The following is a 24,702-nucleotide window of genomic DNA, read 5'->3' on the forward strand; positions in this document are numbered from 1 at the left end:
GATAGTATCTCCGTTGGAAATTTGAGTTTTTATGAAATATATCTTATGCAACTGTAAATAAACAACCTAGGTCGGAAAATTTACGTGGTATAGGAAAACGTGGTATAGGAAATATCTTTGAGGTTCCCCCAGGGATAATGAAATGAGGAAGATCGAGTTCAAAATGTACTGGAAACATGATTAATAGAGGATAAGATGTAGGTACTTAATAAGAAGACACAAATGAATAAAATAACAAAAATAATTAACTGAAATCCTTGACATATTAAGAACAAAAAAAGTTTTCCCTCCTCAAAAATAATACGAAGAAACATTTTAACGTACTGGAAACATGACTGTTACATGATATTACTTAAACATTTGACAAGAACACGGAGATAAGTGATAAAAAGCATGAAAAAAGAGAAAAAATAAAAATGAAAACTGAGAGTGGCGCGGGTAGAGAGTCGGACGGAGAATGTTTTGATGTGACGTCAGGAGTGTGGTGACGCAGGCAGGCAGGAGGCGGTGTGTGGTGGTGCTGGTGGTGGTGTGTGTGTGAGATTGAGTGGCTGCCAGCACGTAGGTGAGTGTTCCTTGCATTCTTACTCCTGAGGGTGAGGGAGAAGAGCGTTGGGGTGTGAAGGAGTGTGGGCGGTGGAGCGTGGTGGCGGTGGTGGGCGGGTCTGTAATACCGCTGTGCCACTTGTCATCTCCACCAGCTGTCATGCCTGGCGTTTAGTAGACATGAGTGGGTGGCTCTCAGGGTATGTCTACACTTACATGCGGGGTATTTGTCTCCTGCGGGATTTAAATAGGGTACTTTGGTTTTATAAGATGAGATTTATGTATTTGGATTTATGCGTAGTATGCAAGTTCATGCCTCGCTGGCTGTCACTTCGGCGTGTTGCGGCCAGCCTCGCTCATAACGGTGTGCTTACCTAACTACGCATCCCTGCCAGTGTGTGCGTGTATATGTATGTGTGTACCATAATATTGGAGGCTTGTTGTGTGTTACATATGTTAGAGTTTTTGTTTACCTAAGTGATTTTTTATAATGCAAGATAGGTTAATTTGAGTTGATCTTAGGGAATTTTGTGAAATGTCTTTTTTATGTTTATTGTAGGCGCTATATATTATTATTATTTTTTTTTTTATCTATCTATTTTATGTATCTGTTATTTCTCCTTGCCAATCCCAAAGCCCAGTCTTCCACCAGTCCTTCAGATTTGTTGGTTAGGATAGGTTAGACAATGTCTCACTGTAAACTCAACTAAAGTAATGGACATGCATGAACTTGTCAGATATTAAGTTCAGTAAGTATCACATGTAATAATGAAATAATGCATAGCTTGTTATAGAGGCATAATTGTGTAGATTTATTTACTCTCAGAACTTAACACATTTTGCACACACACACACACACACACACACACACACACACACACACACACACACACACACACACACATATCATTATCACATATATATCAGCAATAAATTTTGTATGAGGGAAGAACATCAGCCTCATGTGTTCTTTTTTATTTCAAAATATTGCAGATAGATAGACAAAAGTGTTTGCATCAACCAATTATTGTTCATTGTGGTGCACCTCAATGCAGAACTTATGATAAAAAAGCCATTAGTGGAGCCATAACAAAACCACAGCAGGTTTAAAGACACAGACTGTGAAATTATCTTGAGTGAATCCCAGGAAATTATAAAGTGGAGCAAATTTAAGGGTTTTATAGTGCAAGATGAGACCACAGCATTGGACTGAGAGTCACTGAGGAGGAATGAACTCAACACAGAATCTGCCACGCTCCAAACAAGCTGTAATGTGAGACAGCTCAGAGAACGTGTGCTGTAGTGCTTTGGCTCCCACACTAGTAATCAATAAGCTGGTCACTATTTTCTCAAAAGTAAAAATGTTGGATTGTTATGTTCTTCATGTGAACTAAACTGAATTTCCTACATGCTTTTGAGACTCTTACACTGCACTTTATTTTAAGAACAGTTAGTTATTTAGTATGTCTTCCTGTGTGCATGCAAGTATGTGTGTGTAAAAGAGAGAGTGTGCAAATAATCATAATGTATTGCCCACCACACCATGAAAGTACATTAACTTTAAACTTCCAGAGATGTAGACAGACAGCATTGTATACATTGCTTAAAATCTTCACAAGCTTTCATGGTAACTTCATTCTCATGGCAGGCTGAGATTCATGCAGTGGTCAGGTTACCAAGGTTTTTACTGAGCAGTGAGCAATCAGTGTCCTATTGATCACAAGGCTGGAGTATGTGGTGTGTGAAAGGTCACACAGATAAGATTAGATAAACTCATCTCACTGGGAAGATACAGCATCTGATCACAAGTCTGGCACATGATAGGAATTCATAGATTGTCTCATTGCCTGAATGAAGATATAGAGGAGGAAATTCCCTCTCCACTTGCTCTGAGAACTTTAAAAAAAAATGATACTTTTCTTTTTATCTAGGTATGAAGCCAACAATTCCACACAAGGCAGCCCAACCAAACCACAACACACTCACACACATATTATTCACACTCTTAATTAAACAATGATAATGATAGAAATAACAGTAATAATAATAATAATGATAGTAATAGTAATAATAATAGTAATCATAGAAATTAAATTGAAAAGATGATAGATAAATTAATTAAATAAAAGAAAATAAACCATACTACATTTCTTGACAGTTGTGTAGTCTCTCAGTGTATCTTCTTGGACAATCATGTGATCAAGAATCTCAAGTATTAAAAATTTTGACATATTGAAAAATACATGTAATAATTAGTTTAGACCAGTGCACATATACATTTTTTTCATTCTCTGTACCTTTCCTCTCTTTTATTTATCACTGTTAATTTTTCAGTTTTCATTCTTGCTTTTCTTTCTCACTTCTCTTTGTCATCCGTGTAACCTTTTTTTCTCTCACTGTATCTTTAACACTTCTTTTTATCTTTGAATTTCTGAATTTCCCTTCTGCCTTGTCAGCCTTCCTGTGCCCTCCATCCTATCTAACCTTGTTTCCTCTTGCTCTTTTCTCCCTCTTCTCTTTTTACTCAACATTATAAATTTTGTTCTATGTCCAATCCTCACTTTCCTTTATTATTTCCTTCTATCTCTCTTTTTACCACATCCTCTCTTTCTTCCTTTGTTCTGCTTGCATTTTGCATTGTGCTTCTTTTCATCCCTTCATTGTCTCTTTATTCATTGTTTTCATTTATTTCATTGTCATTTACTCTCTCTCTCTCTCTCTCTCTCTCTCTCTCTCTCTCTCTCTCTCTCTCTCTCTCTCTCTCTCTCTCTCTCTCTCTCTCTCTCTGTTACATCATATCTTTTTCAGTATTTCTTTTCAAATCCTTCCTTTCCTTTCCACAAAATACATCCTTTTCCTTCCTGTCCTGGCTTTATCCTTAACCTTTTTCTCTCTCATCATTTCCTCTTACGTTCTTCCTTACCCACTCACTCACTCACCCTCATTCTGTTCAACAGCCGAGGTAAGGATGGCCACAAGGCACTGAGCTCCTGAAGTCACTGATCTGGTCTGCTTCGTGGTCTCTCATCCTAACTCAACTCCTTCAGAATGTCCCTCAATGGCATTATCCGAAGGGCCTCCAGCTTTCTTGGCCTCAGTGGATCCGAGAATTCCAAGCCGACTTATGAAGATGGGGATATTGTGTTCTGTGAGTGTATTATTGTTTGTTTCTTGTCTTGGGTGTTGTATCTGTGTCTGGTTGTGTCTTTTCTCGTGGTTTTTCTCTGGAAGATTTTGTGTGTACATTGTGTTTGTGATTTGTTGTTATGGTACCTTCAAGGAAGTTCACATGTATAGGTTTGTTGTAATTTAATTTGAATCTAATTGTTGTTATTATTATTATTATTATTATTATTATTATTATTATTATTATTATTATTATTATTATTACTAATATTATTATTATTGTTATTAAGTCTAATTGTTATTATTATTTTTTTTATTATTTTGATGTATGTATTCATTTATTCATTTATTTATTTTTTCTTCTTCTTTTTAAGATTGTATTTGTTGTGACTGATTTTGTCACATGTTTCCTGTTATCTGCCATTTATTTATGATGGTTCTTGTGTCTGTTCCTTTGAAGCACAATGCTCCTTAAACTGTAAATTGGAATCTTTGTCACCATGGTTTTTTCCTAATTTCATTTAGATTTCCAGAAATCCAGTGGATTTAGGTCTGCGATATTGAGGGCTCATTGTATATTTATCTACAAATTTGGATGCAGCAGTTCCAAAACTTGCTGCAATAAGCAGTTGTAGCTATAATTAAACATTACTACAACCCACTCAGCTGAATCCAGTACAGCTTTACCTAACTATGCCAAACCTCCCAACCTTACCCACAGGCAAGAACAATGTGTGCGTGCATCCACCATGGCGGTGCCGAGGTGATGGGGAGAAGGTGCATCACCCAGGCTATCTGGTGATCAAGTGCCAGGCAGACCCTTCTTACGGCACTACACTGCACCTCAGCTGGATACCCAATGAGAGGCTCAAGAGGAACCATGACCTTATTTCACAGATCAAGTGAGTGAATGAGTGAATCTATGTGTGTGTGTGTGTGTGTGTGTGTGTGTGTGTGTGTGTGTGTGTGTGTGTGTGTGTGTGTGTGTGTGTGTGTGTGTGTGTGTGTGTGTGTGTGTGTGTGTGTGTGTGTGTGTGTGTGTGTGTGTGTATAATTCACCACAGTCGCCTACTGGCCACCCAGCTAACCTTCCCCATTATGGAGCGAGCTCAGAGCTCATAGTGTGTGTGTGTGTGTGTGTGTGTGTGTGTGTATTAACACTTGTGTATACTTTAGAATCTACAGGGTGCGGCAGAAATAACTCCCATATTTCAAAAAATCTGGGTGCGGTGACCGTTGCAGGCAGAGAGTTGCCGATGGTTCCATTAGCTCGATTATAAAGTATAGTTTTCAGTCGACACTATGCCGGGGTCGGGAGAGCATCGCGGCTTTGCTGTGGAGCACTTCTTAAAAAATAGTGAATCTGTCATTTCAATACAGAGAGCTTTTCACAGGCGGTTTCTACCTTTCTTGCACAGTGAACAAACAAAATTTCCGCTACTGGGCTGCCGAAAACCCTCGAGAACTCCATGCATGACCTCTTCACAGCCCAAAGGTGACTTGTCTGGTGTGCTGTGTCGTCTATAGGCATCATTGGGCCCTACTTTTTTGAAGAAGGTGGAGTCACAGTTACTGTCAATTCCAACCGATACTGTGACATGTTGGAGAATTTTCTATGGCCGAAAATCGAAGAGTATAGGGAGGAACACAACCTAGAGGACTTCTGGTTCCAACAGGACGGAGCCACGGCCCATACAGCACATCATCTTCGCGGAATTTTGCAGGAAATGTTCCCAGGTCAAGTGGTGTCCTTACATGAGGCAGTTCTGTGGCCACCACGCTCGCCAGATTTAAGTCCCTGTGACTTTTTTCTGTGGGGGTACCTCAAAGCGGAGGTTTTCAAACAATGTCCTTGGTCTTTGGACCAACTGAAAGAGACCATTCAAGATGCAATTGAAGGAATCTCGCACGACATGCTAGTGAGAGTGATGGAAAACCTTAAAGAACGGCTCCAAATGTGTATCGCACATCAAGGTCACCACTTGGACAATATGATTTACAAAACCTAATGCAAAAAAATGTTTGTATGTATACATTTGGGAAATGCAATGTCTTTGGTGATAACCCAAACAGTTTTTTTTCGATCATCCTTTGAAATGTGGGAGTTATTTCTGCCGCACCCTGTATTATCATATATTATCCATAGTTAGTTATCAGATTTAACAGTACAGGCAAACCCCGCTTAACGAAGGGGTTACATTTCTAAAAACCTTTGTTAAGCGAAACTTCGTTAATCGAACTGATTGTAACAAGTTTAACCCCTGACTTGAACTTCCATTGAGGGTAAACAAAGCGAGAGTGCATCATAGTACAGTGAAAGGTTTAATGAAAGTAAAAATTATGAAGTTAAACATTTAGGCAGTTTGATTTAAGTCATTATAATGTACACTAATGTATGTATGTACGTAACTTTATAATGTTAATGATCTTAAATTTATGAAGGGAGGGAGGGTGAAACGGGAATGACACTAACCGGCAACCTGTGGAATGTAAACAAAGGGTGCATCATTGTACCGCATACAAAACTTATGTACCACATTTCCACAAGACTTTCCATTTTATCCATTGTAGAGTCACGAGTTCAGGTGGTTCTTTTAGCTTGCAAGGAAGATACGGTCTTACCAGCCTTCTTGATAGAGTCTGCTGACTTGAAAATAGTAGAGACAGTAGATGGAGTCAAGATGGTGGCGAGCAATGCTATTAGTTTTCTCGCCTCTCTCGTATCTGTGAATAATATTTAAAGCGAGTTTGGTGTTCGTTAAATGAGCAGATGGTAGTAAAATGAAACTGTTATAGCGAAATTTCGTTGTGTGAACCTTCGTAAAGCGGGGGTTGCCTGTACTGTTAATTTTTTTGTAATTATCCATTTTGCAGTATGTATAGTGTATTTGCTAGTTATAGATTTGTGTGTGTGTGTGTGTGTGTGTATGGCATGCAGTCACCATTTGAGGAGCATATAGCTTGTGCTTGTGTCTTTGCAGTGGTGAGGGGAACAGCCGCAGCAACTCCCCATATCCTACCTCAGATTCTGAGTCCCTCTCCATGTCCTCACTGGCACTTCATGACAGCAGTGGCACAGTGAGGAAGGTGGGGTGCCACTTACATGATGCACACTTGCCTAAATAACACTGCCTCACGTTTACTAACACAAATTCTGTACATGTCAGAATCAAAATTTGCTTGATGATTTTAAACAACTTATATGAAGAGTATTGTTTAAAGATCAACTCAGTATCTTAACTCCTGATTCTTTCCCTCTCTCCATGACAGACTTCCTTGGACGATGCAGCAATGTCCACTTCTGGCATATCCACCTTGGACACCTCAAGTGATGCAACACATTCCAAGGAGGAGGTGAGCCCTAACAGTGATGGAGGCAGCAGTCACAGTCCTCCCAAGGCAAGCATGGAAGCTGGTAGGGTCACCATAGAGGCAGGCAGTGAAGAGACAGGCAGCAGCGGTGGGTATCTGGTAGAGGGGCAGGATGTAGAAGATGGTGCAAGTACCACAAAGAACACTCCAGTTGGAAGTGTTAGTGAACAGAACTCAGAGGAAAGTGGGAGTTCAGCTGAGGACAGTAAGGAACAGAGTGAGGAACAGAATAATAGTTGTGAGAGTTCAGCAGACAGTGTTGTGAAGGACATGGAGACAGAGAGCCCAGATCTGAACCTTGGCAAAGGCACTACAACGGATGACAGCAGAGAGCACAGTCTGGAGGACCTCAAGGACACCTCACAGGAAAGCAGCAGTGGCTCCAGTAACCAGAACACGGAGGCGAAGGAGAGCATCCCTGTGGTGGAGACTGAGACATCTGACGACACCACTCAACAAGCAGCTTCCCAGGAAACCGCCAGGACAATACACATAGCACTTCAAATACCCAGGCAGAGAGAGTGAAACAAAGACACATATCCTCTTCTGGCAGCAGTAGCTCAGATGAAGACAAGCTGGCAGAAACCCTCACCATCACAGAGACACCAGAGATCTCAGGTACAGGTGGCCACCTCACGAGCGAGGGCGACGAGAGTCTTGAGTCTTCTCCTGAACCTCATGTATGTCCCCCACCTCACTACCTCACTTCCACGAATGGTATGTTGTTGCCTTAATGCATGAGAGAGAGAGAGAGAGAGAGAGAGAGAGAGAGAGAGAGAGAGAGAGAGAGAGAGAGAGAGAGAGAGAGAGAGAGAGAGAGAGAGAGAGATTGTGATTAGAAGAATGCATGAGTATTGAGAGAGCAGGTAGTGGAATGCAGAGAGAGGAGGATACTGCACAATAGGAAAATATTGGATGCACAAAAATTAAAGTCCAATAGAATAGAAATTTTTGAAAGCTGTATATGAAGTGGATATTTATGTTCAGATATTCTCAGCACTGGATAAAGGAGTGGATGAATGATATATGAAAGATGGATCGCTTGGGATTGAGAGCTAACTAATTGAAGGAATGCTGGAAGACAGAAGTGGATGGAATGCATAGACTATAATGAAGGATAGAAATAAAAAGTTTACTTTTCTTCTATATTTCTTTTTTATTTTTTATGTTAAGAAGCTTTCATAGAAGATTGGTAGGTAATTGCAGCATATAGCCGACATACAAAGATGGATGTAAGTGAGGAAGAATATGCTTTGTAGTGTTGCTGTGTTTCCTGCATTTCCCATCCCTATAAAGTTGATTTGATGAAGTATTTTCTTGTGTAATTCCCGTGTTGCATTTGTTGTTTTATTCCTTTGTGTCGCATGAAGTCATTGTTTTGTCCCATATGTTGCTGATCCTCTCCTTTTATTTTGTTCTTTGGCATGAAGGAATAATTTCTGCTTCCCTCCCTTGGGATATTCATATTCAAACTTATGTTTTAATCTCAAATGAATACATACTGTTCTGGTGTGGGCATTTCTCGGTATGAACTTAATGGTGTATATATGCATTTCCAGAATCAGAAATCATAATACTTTAGATAGTGAAAAGCAAAAAATTATGTTCTTATTCCATTTGTGTCAAACTTTGAGGTTCATATTTTAATATATTTTTTTTTATTAATTTGCACAATGTTACATATGTTCATAACTCAACATTCCACTCTCAATATTTCCCCAAAGATGGCTTTCTCTCAATAGATTATGTTATGTTGGGCTTTGGAATATTTGTCCCTAGAGCACATTACTGGTACTATCACATTTAATTTCAGAGTTTTGAGTCCATCCTTTATGTTTGATTCCTTCCCTAATGTGGCTGTGTTTCTGGCATTACAGGGGAGCAGTATTGGTATGAACGCAGCGCTGAGTCAATGGCATACTCGGCCAACCTGGCATTCCCTGACACAGCTTCCCTTAACTCCTTCTGCCCAACTCCGGTTGATGGCGGCTCTTCCCCCATCAGGAGAGAGCACAAGTGTGGCATCTTCAGCATTGATGTCAGTAAGTACAAGCAGAAAACGAAAACATGGAGATAATAACTGGAAGACTTATAGAATTGAATATCTGAGAGAGAGAGGATGGGATATGAGGTCAAAAGTGATGTGCACAGATAGGAACTGATGGAGGCTTGTTGTGGCCATTCTCTTGAAGGAACTCCTAGGAATTGGCATTAGAGTACTTTATATTAGATCTACCATGGAAAACTTGATCAATTTTCTAATTGTATTCATTCTACTCTAAAATCTTTATTTTGAACCTGCAATTAGAGGGAAAGACATATGCTCTGATCTAGTTTTCATTATTTGACTTTGTGAATGGGAATAGTAAAGTTTGTGCTTTACATCATTTGGGTATCTTCACAGTAACTTTCATTGATGTGCCTACAACAACTGGTTCCTGTTAAGTGTGTGATTGAATTTTTATTTATCCTCTTTTACACAACCAAATTTTTAACTAGTGATGTTAGTGTATGCCTTCCCATCCCCCTTTATGTAACTCCATTACACAGAACTAATTACACATGCACTAATGCCACCCACCACTCCTCCCTCTACCAGAACAGAGCAAATCTCTGCGGCTGTTCTTCAGTGACAGGGACAACACGTGTGGCCAGCTAGTCATTGCCAGCCGGGAGAGTCAGTACAAGATCTTCCACTTCCACCACGGTGGCCTGGATAAGCTGGCAGCGGTGTTTGAGGACTGGAATTTCCTGGTAAAGCCGAGGGATGAGGAGAGTCCCACCGGCGACGTCTCCCTCAAGCAGTTCCTTGTCTGCAAGTGAGTCTTTGTGTCTTTGTTAGGCTTTGTATTTATATATATATATATATATATATATATATATATATATATATATATATATATATATATATATATATATATATATATATATATATAGATGAAGTGACTAGGTTTTTTGTTAGTGCACAGTTTCCATTTTCTGTTTGTTTTAATGGATTGTAAGTGTTTTGTTTCTCTTTCTCTGCACATGAACAAATTTTTGCTTTAGTTTTGCTTTAATGGATTGCAAGTTGTTTTGTTACTCCTTTCTTATAGTGCAAAGTTTTTATTTGTATTTACTTTAATGAATAAGATTAATGATGAAGGGAAGGAGAAACAGATAAAGGAAGATGAGAATAACAGATGAAACTATGTGTTCTTTTCTCATATAGGCCTGAAGTGAGTGAGTCTGAACTGCACCCTGAGGAGGGCCAGCATAGGTGTCTGGACGCTGATGCTTGGGTCACCTACTTCAATGAGGTGGGTGGTGGTGGTGGTGGTGGTGGTGGTGGTGGTGGTGGTGGTGGTTTCTCTATGGATTGTTGAGTTTACTGTATGATCATACTCTTAATGGAGCAAAAGATGTATAGTTGTATGTAAGTGACAAACATTGATATAATGAAAATTTGAAATAAAGGATGAGGACTTATGGAAGCATGTTATTAGATGTAATAATTCCTTAACTTGTATAGTTTACCAAAAAAAATCTTACATAAAAACTAAAAGATTAAAGGTGATCAATAGAATTTTGGGGTTCAGTTAGTAGGCAATACTCAAAGAATATCCAAGACCAGAAGAAAGAGTCATTAATCTCTTTGCTTCTACTTTGTTTCACCCCAGGATGGTCAGATTGAGGATGACTTAGCCCTGCGCCAGGCCATCTTCTTTGGAGGTGTGGAGCCTCAGCTGAGAGCCAATGTGTGGCCTTTCCTCCTCCACTATTATGACTTCCGCACCACCTTCCTGGAGCGGCAGGCTATCATGGAGGAGAAGCACCAACTCTACCACAAGATCAAGTGAGTGACTCGATACTAGATTTTGAAGCAGTTCTATACCACATCTACACTACATTCAAAAGCCTATACTTGAAGTTACACAGGTTTTCGTTGGTGCTTTTTGGTTGCAGTGACAGATTAGCAAGATATTTACATAATTAACTGGAGAAACATTGTTAAAACTTGGCATATTATCTCATGGGTTGTGATGATTGCTATGGTTGGAGAGCAAAGTGTTTCTGAATATATAGTGCTTTAAGGGTGAGCATGGCAGGAGTGGTGCTGGACTTAACATTTTAAATAGATACATAACATTATATTTATACTACTATGCCTTGCCATTATCAATTGATATTATCTTTTGTGTCCTGCAGTGCTTTGAGAGAATATGTCAGGAGAGGGTCTGTACTGACTTCATTCAAAATAAAAACTTATACACAAACAGGTACTTAACTTGATAATATCTACTTCAAATCATCCCTCTGTCCTGTGCCTTTGTCATTGCATTGAGGGAGAGTATGTCAGCTGTACTGACTTCATTCAAAACATGAACATACACACGAACATCTACATACCTTAATAATATCTACTTAAAATCATCCCTCTGTCTTGTGCCTCTGTCATTGTGTTGAGGGAGAGTACCTATGTCAGGGGAAGAATTGTATTGACTTCATTCAAAACATATACATATAAACATGCTAAAATCACGCTTCAAATCATATTCCTGTCTTCTTGTGCCTTCGTCAGTGCGTTGAGGGAGAGCATGTCGGGGGAGGAGCTTGACTGGTTCCGCCGCAATGTGCAGTGTACGGTGGAGAAGGATGTGGTACGTACTGACCGCTCCAACCCTTGCTTTGCCGGCAACGACAACCCCAACCTGGAGAAGATGAAAAGGATCCTACTCAACTTTGCCGTACACAATCCTGTCATGGGGTGAGTGGTGTGGTGGTGGTGGTGGTGTTGGTGGTGGTGGTGGTGGTGATGGTGGTGGTGGTGGTGAAGTGATGAGCAGGTGTTTTTCTAGTGATTACTCTTTTTGTACCTTGCTGTTATTTTTCCTTTTAATGTAGATCTCTCTTCATATTTTTCGTATTTGTTCTTATTTGTCTTTTTCTGATTAGTCTTTTGTGTTGTATTCTCTCTTTTCCTTTTCTTCTTTCTCCACCTCTTGTTCTTTCATATTCCTTCTTAGTTTCCATCTTTGTGCTTGTTACTCTTTCATAGATATTTTTCGTATTTGTCTCACTATTTTCTTACTTCTGTACTCATTTCTTCATATTTGTCATGCTTCTCTCTCTCTCTCTCTCTCTCTCTCTCTCTCTCTCTCTCTCTCTCTCTCTCTCTCTCTCTCTCTCTCTCTCTCTCTCTCTCTCTCTCTCTCTCTCTCTCTCTCTCTAGGTCCTCACTTCCTTGTACTATTCATTTACTTCTTTGTCTATATCATACTTTCGACCATTGTATTCTTTACATTTGTCTTTCTTATTGTTAATCTTGTCCTTGCATTTACTTTTTTTGTCTTTAACATATTTTTAGTTATTACATTCTTCATGTTTGTCTCTCTTATTGTTGATGTGTTCCCTGCAGGTACACACAAGGCATGTCGGACATCCTGGCACCCATCCTGGCTGAGGTGCGCAATGAGGCTGATGTGTTTTGGTGCTTCACAGGTCTCATGAGCAAGACCATCTTCGTCACTTCACCCAAGGATGAGGACATGGAGAAGAACCTGGTAATGAGGGGGTGGGCAGAGTAGAAGGCTGTGGAGATGAGGAAACAAGTGACCTGAAATGGAGATAGAATATGGAGTGCTGAGGAAATTGGAATACTAAAATGAATTGGGTATACCTTAGGCTTAGTGTTCTAAAGATACAGGATAGAGTCTTAAGAACATTGAAATGAAGCAAGTAGGAATAAATGTACACTAGTTTCAAGAAAATAAATGTTGACTCTGTATTGAAAGGTAGGCCATTAGAAAGTTAATTAATTCCCATAAGAATACAAATGAATACTACACACACACACACACACACACACACACACACACACACACACACACACACACACACACACACACACACACACACACACACACACACACACACACACGTATGTTTGTCCCGTCTCCATATAGTCATGTTAACTGTTGATTAGCAAAATAATGTCCAGTGAAGGTAAATATAAACTGTAGCCTGCGTTTGAGCCATCAGCTGGTTTGTTTACGTCTGCGCAACATGGCGGCCGTGAACTCGAAAGAGGAATCAGACTTCACAGGGTTTCAAGGAATAATGGAGAAGAGCGCTTATGTGAAGAAAATTCTGGAGTTAGAAGGTAAAATTGAAAAACTGTTTGAAAAGTATGAGGGCCTGGAAACGAGTTATGACAATGTAAAGAGAGACTGTGCCGATATGAAGAAGGAAAATGCAGCACTGAAAGAGGAAGTTAAGCTAATTAAAGTGAATTGCGAAAAATGTGGAGAATCTCTAGGAAAAGTGATGGAGAAGCAGGCTGAATGGAAAAAAAGTCAGGAAGTGGAAAGAAAGGAGGTAAATTACAAAGTTGCAAGTCTGGAAAAGGAAATCAAAGAGTCAGGGAGAAAACTTTGGGCCTTGCTGAAATTATAGATCAACAGATCATAGAAGAGAAGATAGCTGAGAAAGTGGTGAAGGTTATTAAGTCAAATGAGACATTGGTGAGGGAAACTGTAGACAAAAAGAGATGTGTGGTGATATTTGGTGTGGAGGAGGATAAGACACCGAGTAAAATGGAGAGAGAAAAACATAAAAAGGTGATAAATAATATCATTAATGTGGTGCAAGAGGAGGAAAAGACCTAGTACAAGAAATAGAGGACTTCCATAGAATTGGAAAGTTCACAAGAGAAGGTATGAGGCCAATAAGAATCAAACTTAAGTCACAAAAGGATGTAGATGAATTGGTGGAGAAGTCATGGAGGCTAGCCCAGCAGGAAACAACAAGGAAGATTTGGTTGAGAAGAGATCTCGGTGAAAAGGAAAGAGAAATGTTAAATGAGTTGAGAAAGGAGGCTTTGAAAAAAATGAAGAGAGGACAGAAGAAGAGAAGAAAGAGTTTTTCTGGAGAATCTTGGATATGAGACTGAGGAAGTGGTTCATAACCCAGAAAAGTACAGCAAGAAAGGACTAAAGAAACTTACATATGAGCGAAATGTAATGTATTCCAACATAAATGGAGTGATATCGGGATTTTAGAACTCAACGATTACTTGAGGGACAAGAACCCAGATATTGTGGGTCTTACTGAAACAAAACTGAGAGAGGGAGAAGACCTGATGAAGGTTGGAGAAGGGAAATATAACGTTTGGAAAAGAAATAGAGTAGGTAAGATGGGAGGAGGAGTGATGTTGCTGGTTAAAAAAGATATAAAGGTGGATCAAGTGAAAAAGGTATGGGAAAGGCAGAAGTGCTAAAGATCAGAGCAGAAACTAATGAAGGAAAAAAGAGGCACTACATAGTGGTGTACGTACCACCTAAGACAAATGCATGGTCAGTACAGGAATATGAAGAAATGATAAGTGATACAGGAACATGTCTGGAAGAAATGTTGGGTGGCTGTGAACGAACTATAATGATGGGAGATTTTAATTGTAAAGAGGTGTGTTGGGAGGACTGGTCAATGGAAGGATCAGAGACAACATGGGAAATACACTATTGACACTGGCAATGGAAAATGTGTTAACTCAGTGGGTCAAAGAAGATACTAGGTTTGGAGGAGAGGAGCATCGTCAAGACTGGACTTGGTCTTTAGTACAGAGCCAATGGTCATTGAGGAGATGAGGGTGGAGTGCCCTTTAGCAAAGAGTGATCATGCAGTTTTGGAGTTCAAGGTGATAGACGAAGAGAAATCTAGAAGAAATGAAGAATATAAAGTGGGAAGATGGAATTATGCCAAGACAGATTTTGGAAACCTAAAGAAATTCTTTCAAGAGACAAATTGGATGAAATTCAAGAGTGCTAAGGAGCAAATGAAAAGTGGAAGGAATTTATAAAAATATACAAAGAAGGTGAGAAAAATTTGTACCAATAAGACAACATAGAGAAGTTGGAAAGCAGGACTGGTTTAACGATAGATGTGAAAAGGCTAGAACAAGAAAAGAGGATGCATGGAAGAGGTGGAGAAGGAAAAGACGGATTAAGCAGTGGGAAAGTTACAAAAGAGCAAGAAATGAATATGTGTTGATTAGAAGAGAAGAAAGAAAGAAACAAGAAAAGGATATAATTGATAAATGTAAAGACCAACCAAGGCTTTTTTACAGACATGTGAACAACAACATCAAAAATAGAGAAAGTATTGAAAGTTTAGAAGTAAATGGAGTATACAGTGAAGATCCCAGGAAATGGCAGAGGCTATGAATGGATGCTTTCGGAAGGTATTCACAAAGGAGACTGCTTTTGACAAACCACTGGTAATGGAACAGAAAGGGATTATGAAGGAGTTTCAAGTAACGGTGGAGGAGATCAAGAACATGATGGGGAGTTTAGAAGTGAGAAAAGCTGTGGGACCTGATGGGGTATCAGGATGGATTTTAAGAGAATGCAGGGAGCAATTGGCAGAAAAAGTTTGTGAAGTAATTGATGCCTCATTAAGGGAAGGCGTAGTGCCCCAAGACTGGAAAAGAGCTAACATTGTCCCAATCTATAAATCAGGTAACAAGAGAGACCCATTGAACTATAGACCAGTGTCACTTACAAGTGTGGTAGCTAAGATGTGTGAGAGGGTGGTGAAGACTAGATGGACAGACTTCTTGGAGAAAAATGACATACTTTGTGAGTGTCAATTTGGTTTTAGGAAAGGGCGTTCATGCACGACAAACCTGATATGTTACTATTCGAGGGTGATAGATGTAATACAGGAAAGAGATGGTTGGGCTGATGGAATATATCTGGATTTAAAAAAGGCCTTTGATAAGGTACCACACCAGAGACTGATCTGGAAACTTGAAATGGTAGGAGGAGTGCATGGCAGTTTACTAAAATGGATGGAAGACTTTTGGTAGGAAGAGAAATGAGAACAATAATTAAGGACAGACCATCAGAATGGGGATTGGTGGAGAGTGGAGTTCCACAGGGATCAGTGTTGGCACCAGTAATGTTCGCAGTCTACATAAATGACATGGTGGATGGGGTGTCCAGTTATGTGAGCCTATTTGCAGACGATGCAAAATTGTTAAGAAAAGTGAGATGTGACAAAGATTGCGAACTACTCCAGGAAGACTTGGACAGAATATGGAAATGGAGCTGTACATGGCAAATGGAGTTCAACACGACAAAATGCAAGAAAATAGAGTTTGGCAAGAGTGAAAGAAGAATCAGGAGTATGTACAAGATAGGAAATGAAGACATAAAACCAGTCATGAAGAAAAAGACCTTGGGGTGACAATTACCAATGACCTATCGCCAGAGAGACATATAAACAAAATAATTGGAGAAGTATTGAACTTATTGAGGAACATAAGAGTGGCGTTCGTATATCTAGATGAAGAAATGATGAAGAAAATAATTACTGCAATGATAAGACCGAGGCTTGAATATGCAACAATACAGTGGGCTCGAACTTAAAGAAACACATAAGGAAACTAGAGAAAGTACAGAGGGCTGCAACGAAAATGGTGCCTGACTTAAGAGATTTGACTTATGAAGACAGACTGAAAAGAATGCAACTTCCAACCCTGGAAAACAGAAGAGAAAGGGGAGACCTGATAGCAATATACAGAGTGATGATTGGCATGGAAAAATGGATAGGGAAGATCTGTGTATGTGGAATGGAAGAATGTCGAGAGGGCATGGGAAAAACTAAAATGGCCACTTATAGGAGAGATGTGAAAAATATAGCTTCCCTCATAGAAGGGTGGAAGCATGGAATAGTTTAGACGTGGAAGTGGTCAACGCAAGGAATATTCATGATTTTAAGAAAAAGCTGGACATTAATAGATATGGAGACGGGACAACACGAGCATAGCTCTTTTCCCGTATGTTACAATTAGGTAAATACAATTAGGTAAATACACACACACACACACACACACACACACACACACACACACACACACACACACACACACACACACACACACACACACACACACACACACACACATTATTAAACATATATCTATAGTTACATAACCAAGCAAGCCCCAACACAGTAGACACAAACATCAAAGGCCTCTCTCATTCTCTTCCCCCAGAGTTACCTTAGAGAGCTGCTGCGACTCATGAGTCCTCGGTTCTTCAATCACATGGACAACCAGCAGGATGGGATGGACTTGCTCTTCTGCCACCGATGGATCTTGTTGTGAGTCTGAGTTTGCTTCTTTTGTATTGTTTTCTTTATGCATCCTCCAGACTCCCTTTCCAGCTTGAGGATGATTTTATGTGTTGTTTTTATATATTTATACACAAAATGTTATTTCCACCAGCGGATGATACAAGTAAGATTGTGAATGATGTGTGTGTGTGTGTGTTTCACTGTTTGATCTGCTGCAGTCTCTGACGAGACAGCCAGACGTTACCCTATGGAACGAGCTCAGAGCTCATTATTTCCGATCTTCGGATAGGTCTGAGACCAGGCACACAACACACACCGGGACAACAAGGTCACAACTCCTCAATTTACATCCCGTACCTACTCACTGCTAGGTGAACAGGGGCTACACGTGAAAGGAGACACACCCAAATATCTCCACCCGGCCGGTGAATCGAACCCCGGTCATCTGGCTTGTGAAGCCAGCGCTCTAACCACTGAGCTACCGGGTGTGTGTGTGTGTGTGTGTGTGTGTGTGTGTGTGTGTGTGTGTGTGTGTGTGTGTGTGTGTGTGTGTGCTTAGACTGGGTCCCCCTGTATAGGATTGCCAGTTTGGTATTTTGACAGGTTATGTGTTGCCGGAGTGTCACTGCTTCTTGTCAGACTATGCATTGTCTTTCTTGTTGATTTCCATTCTCTTGGTTTGTTTTTTGTTTTTTTGCAGGGATATGTATACAGGGGATCCTCGTGATTTGACTGTTCGCAGTTCGAATTATCGCCAATTCGAACTCAGTTAATTGATACCCAATCCTCAAGGTTTGATTGACTGACTCGCCAATTCGACATTCATATCTTGCGTGCCACCCACCCGGTCAAATTCGCCACAAATCTGCCAGGCGGAAGTGTAAACTGATGCTACCCTGTGTGTCGCAGGTGGCGTCACACTAGCACTCTTCTGTCAACTTTTTCTGTCAACTTTCTGAAGACTGTCAACTTTTGTCGATGCTGGTCATCACACACAAGTTCGCTTCCGTCTTTGTCACGTTTCTCAACTGTAAACAAACATGGCGGCCCCTTCACCCCCAGCAAGCCGTTGCTATATTTTTTCGTTGTTATTTTTTTACCTTTAATGCTCCCTATGAGAAACTCTTCAAACAGCTTTGTCCACTCTTAAACAACAGAGCTGCTCATCTTGGCCAGTTGTTCCTTGGAAGAGAAGCCTTGGAACGTCACAGTGCCAGAGAAATGTAAGCAAACAACTGAACTACTTTTCACTGTTAGGCTAGGACAAAAAATATATATATACAAATATATTTACATCTACTTTTCAAGATTCTATTGATTTGAGATTATAGCATCATTCCAATCAACAGGAAAATTAATTTTATTATAAAAGTGTTAATTAGAATCTATAGATCTTAATTTAACTAAAATTTTTGTTTTGTCTGACTAAAGACAACGGAAAGCCACCTCCAGTCCCAGCCCTAAGAAGCACATTTACGTGCCTTTCAAAGATAAGCTTGAGCTTATAAGAAAGTGTGAGGCAGTTATGGCGCACAGTGTCGTTGTAGCGCAAATAAGTGTCCCTAGATCAACAGTATTAACAATTTGGAAGAACAGGCACGAGTACCGCAAGACCACTGCAAGTGTTTTTATTTCCAAAAATGTACTGTACAGCACCCTAATGTGTTTAATGAAAAAAAGTTTGATATAAGTGAAGCCTTTAATAGTACTGATTTAGTCTAAGTTAGTGTTTTTAGAGGTTATAGTGATGTATTGAGGGAGTCAAGGTTGGTCCCTATGCCCCCTAATTCTTAAATATCTTATGGGAAAAATTGCTTCATGATTAAATAAACGCTGATTCAACCGATGAAAAACTGCCTTAACCCCGTCGCATTGCGAGGATCCCCTGTACTGTACTTGTTCTTATTATGACATTTATTGGGTAATTTCTTTATATGAGGATTGATTATGTATGAAGTCTCATTCGCTGTTTCTCTTATTACCTGTAGAACTTGACAGTCTTTACAGCCATGGTTATAGTTTCCGAATTTTAGATTATTCTGTTTTATTTATGTTAAATTTACCTTAGTTTTGCTTTGCTTATTATGTTGTGTGCCTTTGCTCACTGCACAGAGAGTGGGAAGCATGCAGATGATGATGCTTCTTCTCTTCTCATTTATCATTTTGCCTCACCTCACCTCCCTTTCAACAGATGCTTCAAGCGAGAGTTTCCAGAGGATGAGGCGCTGGCAATGTGGGAGGCATGCTGGAGTAACTACCAAACCGATTACTTCCATCTCTTCCTGTCTGTGGCCATTGTTAGCATCTATGGGGCTGATGTGGTGGACCAGAATCTGCGGCCGGATGAGACTCTGCTTTACTTCACCTCCCTGGCTGGCCATATGCAAGGCCAGATGGTGCTCAAGAAGGTGTGTTGGGCTGTCCTGGTTTGGTGTGTTGTGTTATGTTGTGTGCAGGGAAAGAGTTTGGTTGTCTCGATTTAGTCTAGCTTTCATTCACTTTTCTCTAGTTTGTTTTTACTTATATTGTTTTTTATTCTTTAGTTGATGGATGTTTCTTGTTCTATTGTCTTTTTCTAGTCCAATTATATTTTTGTTGGTGTCATTTCTTGGTATCATTGAAGTGTTTCTCTCTCTGTTTTTGTTCTCTTTATCTAGTCTTTTGCACATGTGTGTGTGGATGTGTGAGTGTTTTATAATTGTTGTGTATGTATAATGTAAGTTACTCACATGCATACTTCAGACTTGTTGTTTTTCTGTCTCTAACCCAAAACATTCTCTTTTTTTGTAAGTATTTATATTGTGTTCTTTGTGATATATCCTGCACATTTCAGACTCATTGCTTCTTTATGTCTCCATTCAAATACTCCTTTTATCTTTCAATATCTGTTACATTCTTTATGATAAGCATTACTTTATCCTGCACACTTAGGATTTATTATTTCTTTCTGTAACCTCTTTTCCTTAAGTATTTAGGTTTTGTTCCTTATACTAAGCATTACTTTTGTCCCACTCACTCCAGGCTCGCGGTCTCCTGCACCAGTACCGCAGCATGAGTCACCTGCCGTGCACGCTGGTGGGACTGTGTGAGCTGTGTGGGCCAGGCATGTGGGACTCAGGGCATGTGCCGGTGGTGGCATGTGTGGGGCACCCAGATGACCAGGCCTGCCCCCTCACCCAGTCTTCCTCCACACAAGGCACCACCCCAGCCTCCTCCGCTTCTTGACACGCTACCAGGAAAGTTCTCCACCAGCTGGTTATGTGTAAGTAGGTGGAGCTAACAGGTGGTCACTTGGCAGGCTTGGAGTGTGCTGAGAGGTGGAGGAGAAGGAAAATAATCATGGTCAGTAGTGAAGTAACTGGCCTCATATTTCCATTGTGTTTTCCCTTATGTTTCTTTTGTCCTGAATCATCTAATGTGCTACCAGTTGTCAGGTTTTGTAAGATTCTTTGCACTTAAGAATTAAGATTGAGGGAAATGCAAACGTTGGAAGTGAGTATGGCGAGTCAGCTGACTTCTGACCTTGATTTTTACCTTTTGCATTGCAGTGTTGAAATGTGATGTGATGTGTTTCAGTCAGTGTGTTGGGAAGTGGTGTTATTCAGTCTTGAACACAGAGCCCAACGCCATGGTTATGTAATGTTGTGTTTTGTTTTTAATGATGCGCTGTGTGGATTGGAGTGATATTTTATTCATAAGTGAGAAGATTTCATGCATCCATCTTTTATAGTGATGTGTTGTATTGCAGTCATTATGTTTCACAATGATGCTGTTTAAATTGTAATCAAAGTGTTTTCTGTCATTTAATTGAGATTTATATCACTTGACTGAAGATCTTCATAACATAGAATGGTATAGCTTTCTACAGTTTGCCTTTGATGCACATTACTGTTGTAATACCATGTGAAGTTGATGTTTTCTGTGACACAATGAACATTTCACTCGACACAGTCAAGATGTGAAGGCTGTCTTTTTTAGGGTTATGATTGATGAGGCAGAGTTATGCTACTCTCCCCATACTGTTGTCTGAAGTGTCATATTATTGGATCAAGGCATCTTGTGTATGACAGCAAGGTTGGATCAGAAAATTGTCATAAATTTGACACTTGAAGAACACCATAACAAAGGTTCAGCATTATGTGAGGCATTGATTGTCACTGTGTTGTGCTCAGGTAGGAGATGGTGTGCCTGACAGAACACTACAGCAAAGAGGATTTTAATAGTTAAGCATTATGAGCAGCTGAACACTATAATTTTTAGACCAATATTGATATAAACAATTCAAACAAGAGTGAGATCATGCATGTACAGCATATGATAGGTTTTACCATATTCTCAGTTAGCATTAAGAGTGATGGAGTCATATCCTTGTCTGATGTGTGGTCATTGAATTCCCAAACTGCCATTCTTTTTTTTAGTTAGTTATACTTGACTTTGGAGTGGCTGGAGAACACTGAGAAATTGGTATGACGGCAAAATGGATTGGCCAAGAGAGCCCCTTGCAAAGAACTTGTGGCAAATATTTGGGTCACCTATTGGTCTGAAAGTGATCACCAAGACTGACGCTTTTGCTGTCCTTGACTGTCCCATCTTTGCACTGCCATCACTTCCCTCAGGCACAGCAGCTCAGGTGTGCTGCATCATTCTTTATAGGACAGCTTTATTTAAGGTGATAGAAGAAAATTATGATTATCCTCTCTGTTGTTATTTGAAATGTCAATTTGGGAATTTATTGAGCACATCTCATAAGGGAGAGTAAAAGAAAAGAATAGGAATTTGTATGGTGCTTTTGTGGCTTTGTTGTGTCAAGACTCTGTGGAATGTGATAATTGACATTAAGACAAAGGCTTTGTTCATTTTGATCATTAGGATGGGTTTGCCATGCATTTATTTATCTTTGTGATATTATGTAACATAAGAAGTGAAGGCATTTGAAGGGCATTAATTATCTGATGATTTATGTTTGTGAGTATGTGTGTGTGTGTGTGTGTGTGTGTGTGTGTGTGTGTGTGTGTGTGTGTGTGTGTGTGTGTGTGTGTTGATTAGTGATGACCATTCTAGCAATACTAAATGTTTGTGTGTGTGTGTGTGTGTGTGTGTGTGTGTGTGTGTGTGTGTGTGTGTGTTTGTGTGGTGGCCAGCAGCAGCATTGATTGCCATAAGTGTGATATGATAATGAAAGTTGTCTTCTTGTGCTTTGTGTAAGTTTTATTTTGTGATTTTACTCTCATTTGAGTTTATCTTTTATTCTCATTTGAGTTAATCTTTCACCTCTGTGCATTTTATTTATAAATGAGAGACAAATTATGTTCTTAGACAGACATTTGCATGCCTAAGCATTTAATTTTTTTTTTTTTTTTATTTATTTTTATTTTTAGATTGTAGAGATGAAGCAGCACCACATGTTTTTATATTCTAGACACCAGTACACAGTAGCTGCCAACCCATGGCAAACAAAACTATTTTAGGCTTTATATTCACCAAAGATTTGGAGATTTCTCATGACTTTTTTTTAGTGAGACACTAATGTGTATGTATCTATTTGTTTTAAGTCTTCCAAAGATCAAATACTATTGCATTTGCAGTTTATATAAGTATGTATAATTTTAAATAAGATAGTAAACTTCCACAATAATGCATGGAGAAAAGAGAGAGAAGGAGTGTAGGGAAACCTTACATAAAGAGTCTTTCATGGAGGCAATAACATTTAGAGCCTGTAACTTGCATTAGAGGTCTGCATTTATGGTTGTGTGTGTCACTGAACCTCCAGATGCCGTGGAGGCCTCAGCAGCTTCATGGCATCTGATAATCTCTTGGAGCAAAGTATGTATCATAAGATTGTTATCTCTGAAGTTGGGTTTCCAGTTGACTTGTGCAGGTCTTGCATCCTTTCTTGGATATCAATGAAAGTAGGTCTGTTCATGGTATCACATCCTGGATCCTCTTTCTTGCTTTCCTTCAGCAAGAACCATGAAGGCTGTTATGATTATTCCCTATTAGTCCTCTTCTCTGTTTCACCAAGAGTTGCTCCAACACCAGGGTAGTGGCAGCACCCACCATTCCCCTTGTTCCACAGTCCCACAGTGGCCAAGTTGTGATTATTGACTGCCCTTTACTACCCTTGACTTCCCCTGCTGAGTGATGCAGTGGCACTTAAGTTGGTGTAGGTCAGTGATGTAAATAAATATTTGTGATGCACTTGATGCAAAATTATTTACTCTATAGTCACTAAGTAAAGGCATGTGTGGAGTTTTGTGTGATGCTTACCATTTTCCAGTTTTTGGTGATGGTGGATGTAGGTTGAGGCCTCGTGTTGTTGTAGGTTTTGGGGATTTTTTTTTATAATCCCACCTGACAATAACATTTTCTTGATATTGTAGGATTTTGTTGGGATTAGGTTCCATTGATATGCTAGTCATGCCCTGTGTGTGTGTGTGTGTGTGTGTGTGTGTGTGTGTGTGTGAGGGGAGCATATGTGTGGGATGATTCAGAGACACTTGTTCCTTTGCATACAGTTAGCATCAGCATACAGGCATCTGTTAGAGAACAGAAAGAATGAATACTTTTAGGCTCCTCTTCTCTGTGCACAATAGTCATAATTTGTTTCCACACCACTGTATTGCACATTCTAGCCTTTCAACTTGTTTGCACCACTCAGCTGCACGTACTACCATATTAAATTAGAGTATCATCATTTACTCATTCTGCACTATTTCATCTCTAATTTCTTACTGTATTTTCCTTTATTCTTGTAGCTTTCATTATGTGCTGTTTTATCTCAAGTTCTGCTTTTTCCATCGCTGCAGTTCTTATACTGTATATACTGTTCTTTCACTGCTGTTTTCATTCTGTCTTAGCATTTTATTCACAGTAGTTCCTGAGTTTCCCTCATTACTGCAGCATTATTTTCTCAGTGTTAGCATTATTGCAATGGATCCATGTAATACAGTTGTGGATCAGTATTTTTTTTTTATAATTTACTCCTGTTAATCATTAATCTTACACAAAGAGAAGCACATGAGTAATGCTTCCTCATTTTTAGTTATTCAGCTTTTGCACCTCACCTGAATGTGACATCACTAGGACTGTTTTCCCATGAAGATGGACCACCTCTTTCCGTGTAGGGTTTAGCACACCGTAAGTTTCCATGAAAGATAGCAATGTATACTTGCACCACAACAGTCACTGAGTCTGTAGAGGCACTTTGTGTATAGGATTGGTGTTGTGGTTTGTCAGCATAATAGTAATTGTGGTGCTGGAGAGTATTGCTCCATATTATTTATGTTACCAAGCACAACAGTTGCACTAAGATCTGTTCTTCAGCTTGGCCATCCTCCATTCCACACTTTCTTCTACAGCCTATGTTACTCTCCTCTCAGTCTTCCAAACATGTGAAGAACAAGTTTCTGACAGTTTACCTTATCAAGGTTTTCATATAAGTAATGTTATTTTTCTTTCACTCTTTCATGTGTTATTTTCATATTTGTGTTGTGAGGCAGTTTTTGTCAAAGACATTTTTTTATTAAATACCAGAGAAGCTTT

At 39.6% G+C, this 24,702-nt stretch overlaps 1 protein-coding gene across 1 annotated transcript; it reads left to right on the forward strand.

The window, feature by feature from the left end:
- The first annotated feature begins 428 nt into the window (after positions 1-428).
- Positions 429-24,702, forward strand: LOC123515462 (TBC1 domain family member 16-like). The gene is given in 15 exon segments (XM_045274049.1): positions 429-565; positions 3,504-3,694; positions 4,394-4,574; positions 6,654-6,759; positions 6,943-7,565; positions 7,568-7,761; positions 8,922-9,086; positions 9,644-9,863; positions 10,256-10,343; positions 10,704-10,879; positions 11,606-11,791; positions 12,443-12,587; positions 17,081-17,187; positions 19,352-19,568; positions 20,182-24,702. Coding segments are annotated over 14 exon segments (2,712 nt in total). The 5' UTR covers positions 429-565; positions 3,504-3,594; the 3' UTR covers positions 20,386-24,702.

The sequence above is a fragment of the Portunus trituberculatus genome, chromosome 39 (genome assembly GCF_017591435.1).
Source record: "Portunus trituberculatus isolate SZX2019 chromosome 39, ASM1759143v1, whole genome shotgun sequence".
NCBI classification, from domain to species: domain Eukaryota; kingdom Metazoa; phylum Arthropoda; class Malacostraca; order Decapoda; family Portunidae; genus Portunus; species Portunus trituberculatus.